Genomic DNA, 13,086 nt, shown 5'->3' with positions numbered 1-13,086 from the left:
TTTCCCTGTCAAACTGCAAGTCTATTATCTTGGGGTCCACCAGTTTGACAATCTTGTTTCCATTCCTGAAATACTATGCCTGAAGAGCAACATTGACAAAATAATAACAAATTGAGCTACGGAAAGTTGACGTTTCATTCTTCATAACTATAAACATCTGATTTTTCTGAGAAACTTCCTTTCATTTGCCTGTTCAGGCACCATGTAACCACAACATCATATAATAATTTTGGATGGTTACTTATTGTCTCATGTAAGATAATGAAATAGTGAAATAATATAAGAACTAACTTCCTTCAACAACCCCACTGGCTGTCTCCTTCTAAAAAATGAAATTGAGAGAATGATACACCTGATGTTGGTGGTCAGCACAATCCTTCCAATGCCCAAAATCTGAAACATTAGAGTACAGTTTTTCATCCAAAAGAAATGTTGCTTACATTCAAATCTTCTCAATAATCTTTTGTCTGAAATGAATTGGGGTCCTTTTTACTGGTGGGTGCTCAGCATAAAAGAAATTTGTATTTTGAACTCCAAATTCAGATATGTAATACCCTTTGGCAACGAAACTAACTTGTTAATCTCTTGACTGAAATTCTCGCTGCTAAAGGACTCAGCTCGGTTTAAACTTCTCTTGGATTCTAAATGTAGAATCACATACAAGAATAATTACAGGAAATGAATAAGATATATGCCTACACTAAAATTATATGATCTCTATCGTGCTTCCATAATAGTAATGCTAACATCGTTCACGGAGACTTGAATTCTAGAGGAGCCTTTCTTGGAAGGGGTCGGTCTTGTTGTAAATGCAGGTTGTTTAGGACTTGGTAAATCATCAATTTCCCGGGTGAGCATAGACAAAACTGTGGAGACATTTGGCCTGTCTTCTGCATATTCTTGTACACATAATAGTCCAACATGTACACATCTATGAATCTCCTTTTTGAGCTGTAGTTCAATTATCTTGGAGTCAACCAATTCGACAATCTTATTTTCATTCCACAACTTCCATGCCTGAAGAGCAAGAGTATTGACTATGAAAGGTTGACATTTCATATGAAGTGGAGCTTAGTTTTCATAAAAACTTACCCATGCTAGAAGGCTTAATGCACCATCCTCTTGGTAAAAGCTAGTGTTCCTCCTTCCGCTAATAATTTCCAGTAACAATACGCCAAAGCTGTAGACATCTGATTTTTCTGAGAATCTTCCTGTCATTGCATATTCAGGTGCCATATAACCACTGCATCACATTATAAATTTGAACGATTACTTTTTCTTTTCATTTTAACCATGAATAAAATGGAGAATGAGATTCACAAACATACTAGGTTCCAACAACCCTAATTGTATTGGCTTGATCTTGGTTGCCTGCAATAATTCTTGCCATACCAAAATCTGAAATTTTAGGGTTCAGATATTCATCCAACAAAATGTTGCTTGCCTTTAAATCCCTGTGGATAATCCTTAGTCTTGAATCCCTGTGAAGGTATAGGAGGCCTCGGCCGATTCCCTCAATGATGATCACACGTTTGCTCCAATCAAGGAAGTATTCCTCTTCAATGTGTACACCTGTAAGTACATTGAAAATGTATCAGTTCGATTTTTTTTCTTTTTTAGTTAGACCATACTGAATAGTGAATGTAAAGAAAAGGAATAAAAGAAAAAGAAACCAACCAAAGAGATAGGCATCCAAGCTTCTTTTTGGCATGTATTCATAAACCAACATCTTCTCCCCTCTTTCTATGCAGCAGCCGAGGAGTCTAACAAGATTACGATGCTGAAGTTTGGAAATCACCACAACCTCATTCATGAACTCCTCTTGCCCCTGACCAGAAGACTGTGAAAGCCTTTTCACAGCAATTTCTTGTCCCTCTGGAAGTTTTCCCTGCAGTTATATCAAATGACTTCAATTTCTTTTCTGAAAAAAAAGATAACAAAACGCTCAATCAAACACACAAACATTACTTTATAAACTGAACCAAAACCACCCTGCCCAAGCTTGCTAGACAGATGAAAATTGTCAGTTGCATTTGCTAGCATGTCAAAGCTGTATATCGGAAGATCTTCAAATTTAACTCTGTTAATGTCATCTCTAGCCAAACTTAGCTTGTAATAGCTTGGAAATGATTTTTTTGATAAGAGCTCACGCTTTCTCTTCCTTCCTGATTCAAAATACACATTGAAAGATCAAATCATTTGTCTGATTAAAGCTGCTGTAGATAAGCTTGATACCTACCTCTATGTTTAGCCAACAGTTTGCTGGAAATGTATCCCAAGATGGCAATGACTATTGTGCAAATTATTGGAACTATGATCCTGATGGCTACTTTATTGCTCTTCTTTTTTTCTGCGTTTCAAAATAAGTGTTCATTATTACAATTGCATTCGACATGCAGAGAACAAGTAAACATACATGTTGTTTTCTAGACAGTAAGCTAAAGAATGAAAACTTAAGTGTAAAGAGGTAGTACCTTGTTCAGTATATGCAAGGCGAATGAATAAATCAGCCCCACCCTTGGAGAATTTCTGAGAATCAATTAAGCTCCCTTCCCAATGCATACACCCTATGCCTCTGTAGTATGAATAAGCTATGCAGGAGAAATTTCTGAAGCAATCACTTTCACAGTCTTCTTTGGCTGAAGGTACCCAAATAGGATAATCTGGCACTTTCATCGACTGCAACTTCAAAAACCAATCTTGCTTACCCTGCTCAATGTTAGAGTTGTTTCTTTCTTTCTCTAACACTGTCTTTCTGATGCATCCATTTGTCCAGTTTCCTTTCACCCACTCCTCTTGATTTTTTGGTTTAAACCCTTGCAAACAACTGCAAATTGGTGAACTTTCAGAATCACAGCTTCCAAAAGGTCCACACTTTCTATAAAAATCACACTCATTTGATGGAGTTGCCCATGTGACTTCCCACTCATTCTTCCTAGCATATAAATATTTTTGTTGCAGAAATCCTGTTGAGTTCAAAACTAAGTATAAAATGTCATCACCTTGATAATATGAATAGTAGAAGTAGGTGGTGCCCATGTTGTCATTTACTAGCTCAAATCCACTGAAATAGAAAGAAGTCATGTTTGGTACTCCAATAAAAACCTGTTTATCCCATGGACCGCTACGCCAATGAGGTAAGCCATTCTTCCATATGAAAATCTGAGGAATTGTTTCAGTCTGAATACCAGCTGAGAAACTCCCATCAGATGGATCTACAGGACTTCTCCATGATTTCAACAGATTTGTGGTGTTAGTACTCTTATCAGTGCCAAGTTTCATGTTCTGCAAGTAGGAATCTGAAAGATCACTAAAACTTTCCCATAGAACTCTCTCACTTGAGTTGTCCTTCAAAACTAAGTTTCCAGTATCCAAGAGCTGGGCTGTAGAATTCCTCACAGCAGGTGAAATATTTGATGACCATACACTCTTTCCCTGTCCATTCAAGATTACAAGATTGCCATCTTCTGATATTGTTACTCTTCCACTAGAATCTTGTAAAGGCTGGTCTCTGTTGGCTACCCATATAACAGATTGTGATTTCATATTAAACATGATACCAACATAACGATTCGCCGAATTCTCAGGACAAAAAAAAACCAATTTGAATGTTTTGTTATTAGAGACTAAAGTTTCTGAATCTTGCAGAAACTCATTAATACTAATGGAGTCTGATGAAGCATTTGTTATAAGAAAAAACAGAACAAGAAAAGCACAACAAAGAAGTATATTCTTACAGCTTAAGCTCAGCTTCATTTCTTATCAAGTTTTCTTCTCCCAATAAGCACTAGAATTGTAGTTATCATCTGAAATTGATTTTCCTATAGTTGCAGTATTTGTTGATATTTTCCCACTGTTTGCTCAATAGTATCATTTTTTATCTTAATTTGCCAACAACTATCTGGATCAGATGCCTTGATTGACCCGTCATGTTACACTTGGGTGATAACTAAAATATTTTATCATTATTATTCAACTTAGGATGGTAACAAACCACATCAGCGTTATGGAGACTTCCATACTAATTAGAAATGTCAAGAATATGATGTTTCATGGTCAATTTTAAGCTGTCATAATATAGGATTTGTCAGTATTTAGATTCAACCTCTTTATTTAAACATGTAGTTCAAATGTCAAGTTATTTAGAAAGATATATTATTGAATTAGGCAGTGGGCAGAAAGATCCTTCACCTAGAATAAGATTGTCTACATAATCTCTGCACCATTATATGACATAGGTTAGGCATCTTCCTGGAAAAGGCCATTTGAAAGCCAGTTATATTATTAGGTAATGTTTGAATTGAGAGGTGTGGTAATGGTCAATAATGCTTCATTTTGTTTCCCTTTTATTTGGGTGTGTATTTGACCAAAATCTTACAACTTAAAAAAAAGTGATGTGCATCACGAATTAGATTGCGAATGATAGGACACTATAGTTCCAATTAAGCCAATTGACGTTATTCAAGTTTCCAATCTAATTGATATAAATGCTGGGAGGATCAACTGAAACTTGACAAAAAAGGTTGTTACAATTTAAGTTTCTGAGTATGTTCCAATGTCACTTTATGATTGGATTCCTGATCTGCTTGATTTTCTGTACACTAGCTAGGGAAATTTATGTAGATGGACAAAGTTGCAAGAAAATGTAGGTTGATATACTTGAAGTATTTGAATTGAAAAAATTTCACAATAAAAACTTACTGCTACAAGACTTCAACCAATTGAAATGATAAGGATGAAACTTTGAACATCTCTTTTCCTAATTTGTTTGTTACAAAATTGCTTTTGTATAATTAGAAGAACAGATGATAAAATCATAATTGAGTATTCTGTGAATTTCTTTCCCCAGGCAAATAATTCATTCTATCTGACTCGGAGGTTTGGTATTAATAAACCTCATATAAGCATTTGATCTAATATGAACAGTGAGTAAAAGTTGATTAAATTCTTAAATTTTATTGAACTCTGGAGATATCAAACAAAAATAATACAGAAGCTTGAATGAAGGGATTAGATCCACCTCTGCCTCCGAATTTGGTAGTCGGACATGAAAAGCTGAACCAAATGTCCTTTCTGGAGATTACAAAAGGTCAGTATTTTCCTCTTACTTTTAATTTGCCTAATTTTTAAGATTTAATAGCAATATTAGCAAATGGGGGGAGTGTTGTGATAAAAAATTGTCGCTTAAAGTATGATTTTTAGCCATGGGAAGGAATTGCTCGGAAATCCATCAATAAAAATTTTGCTGCTCCTTTTCTTTTCCTTTTTTGTCCTTTATTTTGTTTATGTTGCCGGGAATTAGCTGGAAGCCCGAGGGGCCTCGAACTCCAAGTTTTGATCTTACTCATAAAAAGAACAGTTTTCCTTGGAAGATAACTCTTGATCTAACATTCTGCATTAAGTATATAAAATATTCACATTGATATATGAAAGTATCTAGAGAATGTAAAAGAACTTGGATACATCACCTCTTACTCACTCTTTTAATGTTAATAGGTTGAAAGAGTAGATTATTTCACATATTTTTACCAGTTGCAGTTTGTAGAATATTTTTCTCACTCTGGTAAGTTTACAATCCAAAAATCAAGATTACAAGTGCAAGAATATTACTAGGATTCTTCATTATAATATTTAGTAAAGGCATCAGCAGAATAATAGGTATATTAACAATTTTAAGGAAAGGATTAATCCTTGCCTGGATTTTGAAAAATTTACATGCTATCTCAGAAGGTTTCTTGTCGTTTGTTACCTGTGGTACTGCAAATATTCTTGGGCTGACGTGACTTGAATTCCAAGAACAAAAGTGGTGCAAGATTTCACATCATTTCAGCAATTTCTGATGTGAATTGGATACATGTTACCCTTTCCTACAGGCTTCCCTGTTGATTCTGTGACCCTCCAACCACAATGTAAGAATGCCTTTGTCTAGAAAAGTTGTTCATCTTCAGATTCAGCTGTAATACAAAGCTAACTCTAAATGATCTCAATCCGTGGATAGGATTCTCTAAAGTTCTGCAAACACCTGTTTAGGCTACTTATTGACAACTCTGAGTTTGAAGTCTAGCTTTGCTTCTTCTTTCTTGGATATCGGTTCTGCTATTAAGCATAAGTGACTTGCAGGGTTAACACTTTTCCCTTGGATTCTTAATCTACTGAGGTAATATTCAGTGGAACCATTATAATAAATTAGACAGTCTTACACAGAAAATAAAACTATCATGCCTAAATAAAAATCTTATATGTCTTATCGTCCTTCCATAATAGTAACAGTAACATTGTTAACGGAGCCTTGAGATTTAGAAGTGCCTTTCTTGGAAAAGCTCGGTCTTGTTGTAAATGCAGGTTGTTTAGGACTTGGTAAATTATCAATTTCGCTGGTGAGCATAGACAAAATTGTGGAGACATTTGGTCTGTCTTCTGCATATTCTTGTACACATAATAGTCCAACTTGTACACATCTCACAATTTCCTTTCCAAGGTGCAGTTCAGTTATCTTGGGATCAACCAATTCCACAATCTTGTTTCCAATCCAACACTTCCACGCCTAAAGAGCATGCACATTGACAAAACATTGGAAACTTGAACTATGAAAAGTTTACATTTCATATGAATTGGAGCTGAATTTTCATAAAAACTTACCCATGCTAGCAGGCTTAATGCACCATCATCTTGGTGAAAGCTGGTGTTCCTCCTTCCACTTATAATTTCCAATAACAACACTCCAAAGCTATAAACATCTGATTTTTCTGAGAATCTTCCTTCCATTGCATATTCCGGTGCCATATAACCACTGCAATCATGTAATAAATGTTTACTTGGTGTATACATTTCATTCATGAAATATAAAAGGGAAGGATACAAGAACTTACTAGGTTCCAACAACTCTGCTTGTGTTGGCCTGATCTTGGTTGCCTGCAAAAATCTTTGCCATCCCAAAATCTGAAATTTTGGGGTTCAGGTATTCATCCAACAAAATGTTGCTGGCCTTTAAATCCCTATGAATAATCCTTAGTCTTGAATCCCTGTGAAGGTAAAGAAGGCCTCGACCAATTCCCTCAATGATGATCACACGTTTACTCCAATCAAGGAACTCTTCTGCTTGTTGCTGTGACCCTGAACATACATTGAGAATTTGACAAGTTTAGATCAAAGAAAAGTTTGGTTTAGTTAGACTCTATGGAAAATAAAAGAAAACTAATCATAACGAACCAAAGAGATAGGCATCCAAGCTTCTTTTTGGCATGTATTCATAAACCAGCATCTTTTCCCCTCTTTCTATGCAGCAACCAAAAAGTCTAACAAGATTACGATGTTGAAGTTTTGAAATCACCACAACCTCATTCATGAACTCCTGTAGACCCTGACCAGAAGATTGGGAAAGCCTTTTCACAGCAATCTCTTGTCCATCTGGCAATTTCCCCTGCAATTATATCACATGCTTAGATATCTTTTCTTAAAAACAATTATAAGACACTCAATCAAACAAATCCTTACTTTGTAAACTGGACCAAAACCTCCCTGTCCAAGCTTGCTGGACAGATGAAAATTCTCAGTTGCATTTGCTAAGATATCAAAGTTGTATACAAGCAGTTCTTCCAATTTAGCTTGATTGATGTCCTCTGTAATCTTGTCTTCCTTGTAATAGTTTGGCGATGATTCACTTAAGAAAATCTTACTCATTCTCTTCCATCCTGATCCAAAGGACATTAGAGATAAAGTGATTCGTATGATTAAAGCTACTATGGATTTTCTAATGTTTGAGATAAGCTTGTTACCTCTGCGCTTAGCTACATATTTGCAGGAAATGTATCCGAAAATGGCAAGAATTATCGAGCCTACTGGGACTATGATGGCAATGATAACTTTATATTCTCTCTTTTGATCTGCATTATGAAATATGTGTCCATTATACATATGTCATTGGCAAGCAGAGTTTTATAGCTTATATGTCGTTCTGGAATACAGGTCTTACCTCGCTCAGAGTATGAAAGGCGAAGGAATAAATCAACCCCACCCATGGAGAATTTCTGAACATCAAGTAAGTTTCCTTCCCAATGCATACATCCTATGCCTGTGTAGTATGAATAAGCTATGCAGGAAGTATTCCTCAAGCAACCGTTAACACAATCTTCATCTACAAAAGGTACCCAAATAGCAGAATCCGGCACTTTCATTGACTGCAGCTTCAGAAACCAATCTTGCTTCCCTTGCTCAAGGTTAGAACTGTTCCTTTCGCTCTCTAACATGGACTTTCTGTTGCATCCACGAGTCCAGTTTCCTTTCCGCCATTCCTCTTCATTTGTCGGTTTAAATCCCTCTAAACAAGAACAGATTGGTGAGCTTGTAGGATCACAGCTTCCAAAAGGTCCACATTTTCCATAAAAATCACACTCAGTTGCAGGAAATTCCCATGTTACTTCCCAGTCATTCTTACTAGGATCCATATATTTCTGCTGCAAAAACCCTGTTGAGTTCAAGGTGAAATACATCAGCTCAACCTGATTTGCATATAAATAGGTAAGGTAGACGGTGCCCTTGTTGTCATTTACTAGATCAAATCCATTGAGATAGAACGAAGTCATGTCTGGTACCCCAATGAAAACCTGTTTATTCCATGGACCGCTACGCCAATGAGGTTTCCCATTCTTCCATATGGAAATCTGGGGAACTGTTTCAGGTTGAATACCAGCTGAGAAACTCCCAACAGATGGATCTGAAGGACTTATCCATGATTTCAGCAGATTTGTCGTGTTAGTACTAACATCAACGCCAATTTTCATGGTCTGCAAGAAGCAATCTGAAGGATCCCGAAAACTTTCCCAGAGAACCCTCCCATTGGAGCTGTCGTTCAAAATTAAGTTTCCAGTATCCAAGAGCTGCGCTGTAGAATTTCTCACAGCTGGTGAAATATTTGATGACCATATACTCCTATTCTGTGAATTCAAGATTACAAGATTTCCATCATCAGATATTGTCACTCTTCCTCTAGAATCCTGTAAAGGTCTCTCTCTGTTGGCAACCCATACTACAGTTGGTGGTTGGACATTAAACATAACACCAACATAACGATTCGTCGAATTTTCAAGACTAAAGAACCCGAATATGAATCTTTTGTCATTGGAGACTAAAGTTTCTGAATCTCGCAGGAATTTATTGGTGCTAATGATACCTGAAGCAGTTGATATAGAAAGAAACAGAACAAGAACAACTGGAAACAGAAGTATCTCTCTTGTGCTTAATTTCATTGCTTATTAAGGTTTGTTTTGCATGTGTGGATTAATTCTGTATAAGCTAAAATGGAGAATACCTATATCTGCAGCCTGCAATACTATTTTCGTGATATTTGCTCACACTTCTTTCTCTTTTCGGTATGCTTGACTGTTATCTTTTGTGTTTGTCAGCTGTTGGTGTAGATCAAATGCATTGGCTGAGGAGCCGTCAAGTTGGAATTTCTGCACTTTGATTATAATAAGGTACTTGCCCATTAGCTCACAAAGACTAACCAAACCAAATCAACAGTTTGGAAACTTCTATACAGGTATGAACATACAATGTCAACAAGTATATTCTTCCCCATGTGAATACAAATGGCAAAACTTACTAGTACCTCTCCGTTTCAAGCAAGTTGATGTCGACTATATGAATCTCACTAATCATTTAAATTAATCTCTTAAGTCAACATCAATTATTTAAAAAAAATACAAAAAGTAAATTGATTTTTTTTATTTTAAAGTAAATTGATTGAACATGGTATTGTAAATGTCGCATGATCAAGAAAGGGTGGGTATATTGACTGGACATCCTTCACATAAAATGAGATTGTCAACGGAATCTCTGTATCATAACATAATATGGGTGGGAAACTTCGTAAGGAAAGGTATGTAAAAGTCAAAAAAGAATTAAGGGTCAGAAGAATTGACAAAAAGGGTGATTAGAGATTTGAACTAATGATGGTGTGTTTGGTACAAAGGACAAGTAAGTTTTTTTATTTATTTTCTACTGATAGATGAGTAAAATAATATTATCTTAAAAGTGTTTATAAACTTATATTTTCCTAAAAGTACATGTAAATACTTTCTCATCTTTAATGACCTTTAACTTTATCGTCTTAGTTACCCTACTCTTTCTTTTTTCAATCTTTTTCTGATGATATTTTTCTTAGTCAATGAGTTGAACTTTTCGATTAATAATAATAATAATATTTTTGGTGGTCAAACTCAATATGGATTATAATTCTAACAATTCGGATTACTGATCCTCAAAATCTATATTGTTATCTTTTATATAGTGGATTTTATTCTCTTCGTGTATAGCGTGTCTTGTAAATATCGTTTCTTTAAGAGAATGCAATATATTTTACCAACATAGTAATCTATTATTTGCAAAACATAAAATAATGCTAATAAAAGAAATTGAAATTTAAAAGGATATAGTATTATTTAAGACTTTAATACCTTTTAGTGTACGGTATCTCGTGAAATTATTCTAGGTATCTGTAAATTGACCTGAACACTATGACTCTAAAAGCAATCGTTATAGCTATTTGTTTTGTCAAATCCAAATATTCTTTTAGTTAAAATTAAATACAAATTAGTCAATTTTCTATGAGGTAAAACTCACATGTGAAAGTAAAACACTTGCCCTAAAAGCAGATTTGGATACTGCTATCTGCAAAATTACCAGAATCATGAATTCATGATGATCGTAATGATAAAAAATAAGAATATCTTCGAAAGAAGAAAGAAATGGGAACATTGGTCTACGGATTTTTTTGCACTTGGTCTTTTAAATGATCTAAATTTATTGTCCTCTAATAATTGCGATCAAAAAAAAATTTTATAGAAAAAATTATGTGATTAAGAAAATTTATACTATTTAATTACTCATTATAGCTATAGTTTGGTATAATTAGCATTCACGACTAACAATATAAATTAATTACGTGGGCTGACTTCGAATTTGTATAATTAGTCACATTTTTATATGTATAATTTTTCAGAATATACAATTATATATGTATAATATACAATTATCTAATCAATATACATATACAATTCACATCTCTCCCACTCTTTGCCCTCTCTTGCTTCTCTCTCTCCCAGACTCACTCACCTCTCTCTTCCCTATAACATATTTTCACGAGTTTTAATTATCAAACTATAGCTATAAAGAGTAATTAAGTTATTTTTGAGTGGCTATATATGAAAGTTTCTCGGGAAAAAAAATCGTATTTGTAACTAACTGTGACAAGTATCACGTCTCTAAATTGCTCAGTTTGCTTGAGCCCATTCTCGACTGAGCCCATTATAACCAAAGGAGGCCCAAAATATGAATCCCAAAAAAAGGGAAAATTACATAGGTTGGCAAACATCCTTAAGTAATTATATAATAAGGATATAGTTTAATTTATTTACTTTCTATGATTATAGTTTTTTTTTTTTGCCATCATTAATGGGATCCATCATCTATTCCTAAATCAACCGTAAAAAATCTTTATTTTGATTTTATATATAATTTTATACAAATCAATATTATCTCTCCTATTTATATTCCACCCCTTTCTCCTATAATCACTCCTTCTATCCAATTTTGAATTTCAAACAAAAAAAATCACTTTCTCAATTCAACTTTAGCAGGTAACCCCTAAAATCTATGCGTGTATCAATTGTTTTTATTTTTTCATTATTCAACAATTGTATATGTATTTTGTTTCTTACCTTTTTCATATTTTTTTTGTTGAAATAATCAATAATTCTTATTAAATTATAAATTTTTCAAAATCGGAATGGATGAATCATCTTCATCTATGAGAATTATCAGAGATATTTCATTGCATGTCAATATTGTTGACGATCGTTTTTAATAGATTTAACTCAAGATTTTGGGGTTGATGTAGCGTCTATGGCAAATCCAAACAAGTTCAAGTTAAAAAATCAAAGGAAGAATTGAGATCCAAAAAAAAAATGACTCAATGGCAATTCAAAAAGTTGTTAACAATGTCATAGCTAGAGGTATTAAAATTGTCGAAGAAAGAACAAAGAAGAAAAAACTAACCAGTGATTCAGAGGATGAGGTAGTGGCTTAAAACACAATTTTAGATAGAATATTTTGTTACTTATGTGTCGATATACAAAAATTGTTTGTTTAAGTAATGTTTGTATATTCACATAATTGTATATAGTATATTGCATGTTTAATACACACATGTTTAGTTATATGTATCTTCCCTTAGTTATATGTATATTCCGTTAGTTATTGTACGAATTTGTATATTCGATTAGTTTATACAGATTCTTTAATTTATGTATATAATGACTAGTATACTAAGTTAATAGGGGGTAGTAGTGAATTGTATCTTAAAGGCTCCTTTTTGTTTTTGTTTTTGTATATATATACAAAAATCAATTGTATTTTGTTATAGGAATATGCCTAATTTATAATTGTATATTATAATTTTATATTTTAGTAGTTATATACAAAATACTGGAGTTAAGTATATATCAAGCTTGTATATTAATGTAGTATATACAAAGTCGTTTAGACAAATTACAAAGTATATAGGGGGTTGTATATTAAGGTAATATATACAAAGTATTATGAAATAGGTCTTAATTGTATATTTTATTAGTTGTATATCAATTACTAAAGTTAAGTATATAGTGGGTTGAATATTAGGGTAATGTATACAAAGTCTTATGAGTCAATATCTATTTGTATACAATTATTTAATTTTCTATAGAAGAAATTTGTTAAAATCACTCTATAATACATATACAAAATTATAATACATTATACAAATTCGTCGATATATACAAAAAATTATGAACCTTAATAAAATATTGTATATATAAACGTTACACACTCAAATGTAAAAACAGATTTCAAGCTTACTATATATACGATTAATAAATGAATATTATACAATCAATTTAATCATTAATATTTTTTTAAAAAAAAAACTTGAAATCACAGATGCACATCTATAACAGTAATATATATATCAAAATTATTGTACATTCTACAAATTCCTAAAAGAAATTGAGAAAATATTTGACTTTGAACTGGTATTGTCTTTCTATAGCTTTA

At 33.4% G+C, this 13,086-nt stretch overlaps 2 protein-coding genes and 1 long non-coding RNA gene across 3 annotated transcripts; 1 reads left to right on the top strand and 2 right to left on the bottom strand.

Moving 5' to 3' along the window:
- Window positions 1-389: 389 nt before the first annotated feature.
- LOC101264400 (G-type lectin S-receptor-like serine/threonine-protein kinase At1g11330) lies at window positions 390-4,192 on the bottom strand. The gene is made up of 7 exons (XM_019212335.3): window positions 2,475-4,192; window positions 2,240-2,350; window positions 1,969-2,165; window positions 1,678-1,888; window positions 1,329-1,572; window positions 1,093-1,243; window positions 390-1,017 (listed from the first exon to the last, which is right to left on the bottom strand). Exons 1-7 carry the CDS (start codon window positions 3,754-3,756, stop codon window positions 718-720), a joined length of 2,496 nt encoding a protein of 831 aa, XP_019067880.3. The 5' UTR covers window positions 3,757-4,192; the 3' UTR covers window positions 390-717.
- Window positions 4,193-4,936: 744 nt separating this feature from the next.
- LOC138341820 (uncharacterized) lies at window positions 4,937-10,111 on the top strand. The gene is made up of 4 exons (XR_011214752.1): window positions 4,937-5,089; window positions 7,966-8,038; window positions 9,147-9,256; window positions 9,402-10,111. It is a non-coding gene; the product is annotated as an uncharacterized lncRNA (long non-coding RNA).
- Window positions 5,597-9,245, bottom strand: LOC138341819 (G-type lectin S-receptor-like serine/threonine-protein kinase At1g11330). The gene is made up of 7 exons (XM_069293707.1): window positions 7,973-9,245; window positions 7,776-7,883; window positions 7,495-7,691; window positions 7,210-7,420; window positions 6,870-7,113; window positions 6,640-6,790; window positions 5,597-6,544 (listed from the first exon to the last, which is right to left on the bottom strand). Exons 1-7 carry the CDS (start codon window positions 9,243-9,245, stop codon window positions 6,245-6,247), a joined length of 2,484 nt encoding a protein of 827 aa, XP_069149808.1. The 3' UTR covers window positions 5,597-6,244.
- Window positions 10,112-13,086: the final 2,975 nt, after the last annotated feature.

The sequence above is a fragment of the Solanum lycopersicum genome, chromosome 2 (assembly GCF_036512215.1).
Source record: "Solanum lycopersicum chromosome 2, SLM_r2.1".
NCBI classification, from domain to species: Eukaryota; Viridiplantae; Streptophyta; class Magnoliopsida; order Solanales; family Solanaceae; genus Solanum; species Solanum lycopersicum.
Note: the sequence above shows the minus strand (reverse complement) of the source record. Positions and strands in the feature narration are given on the sequence as shown.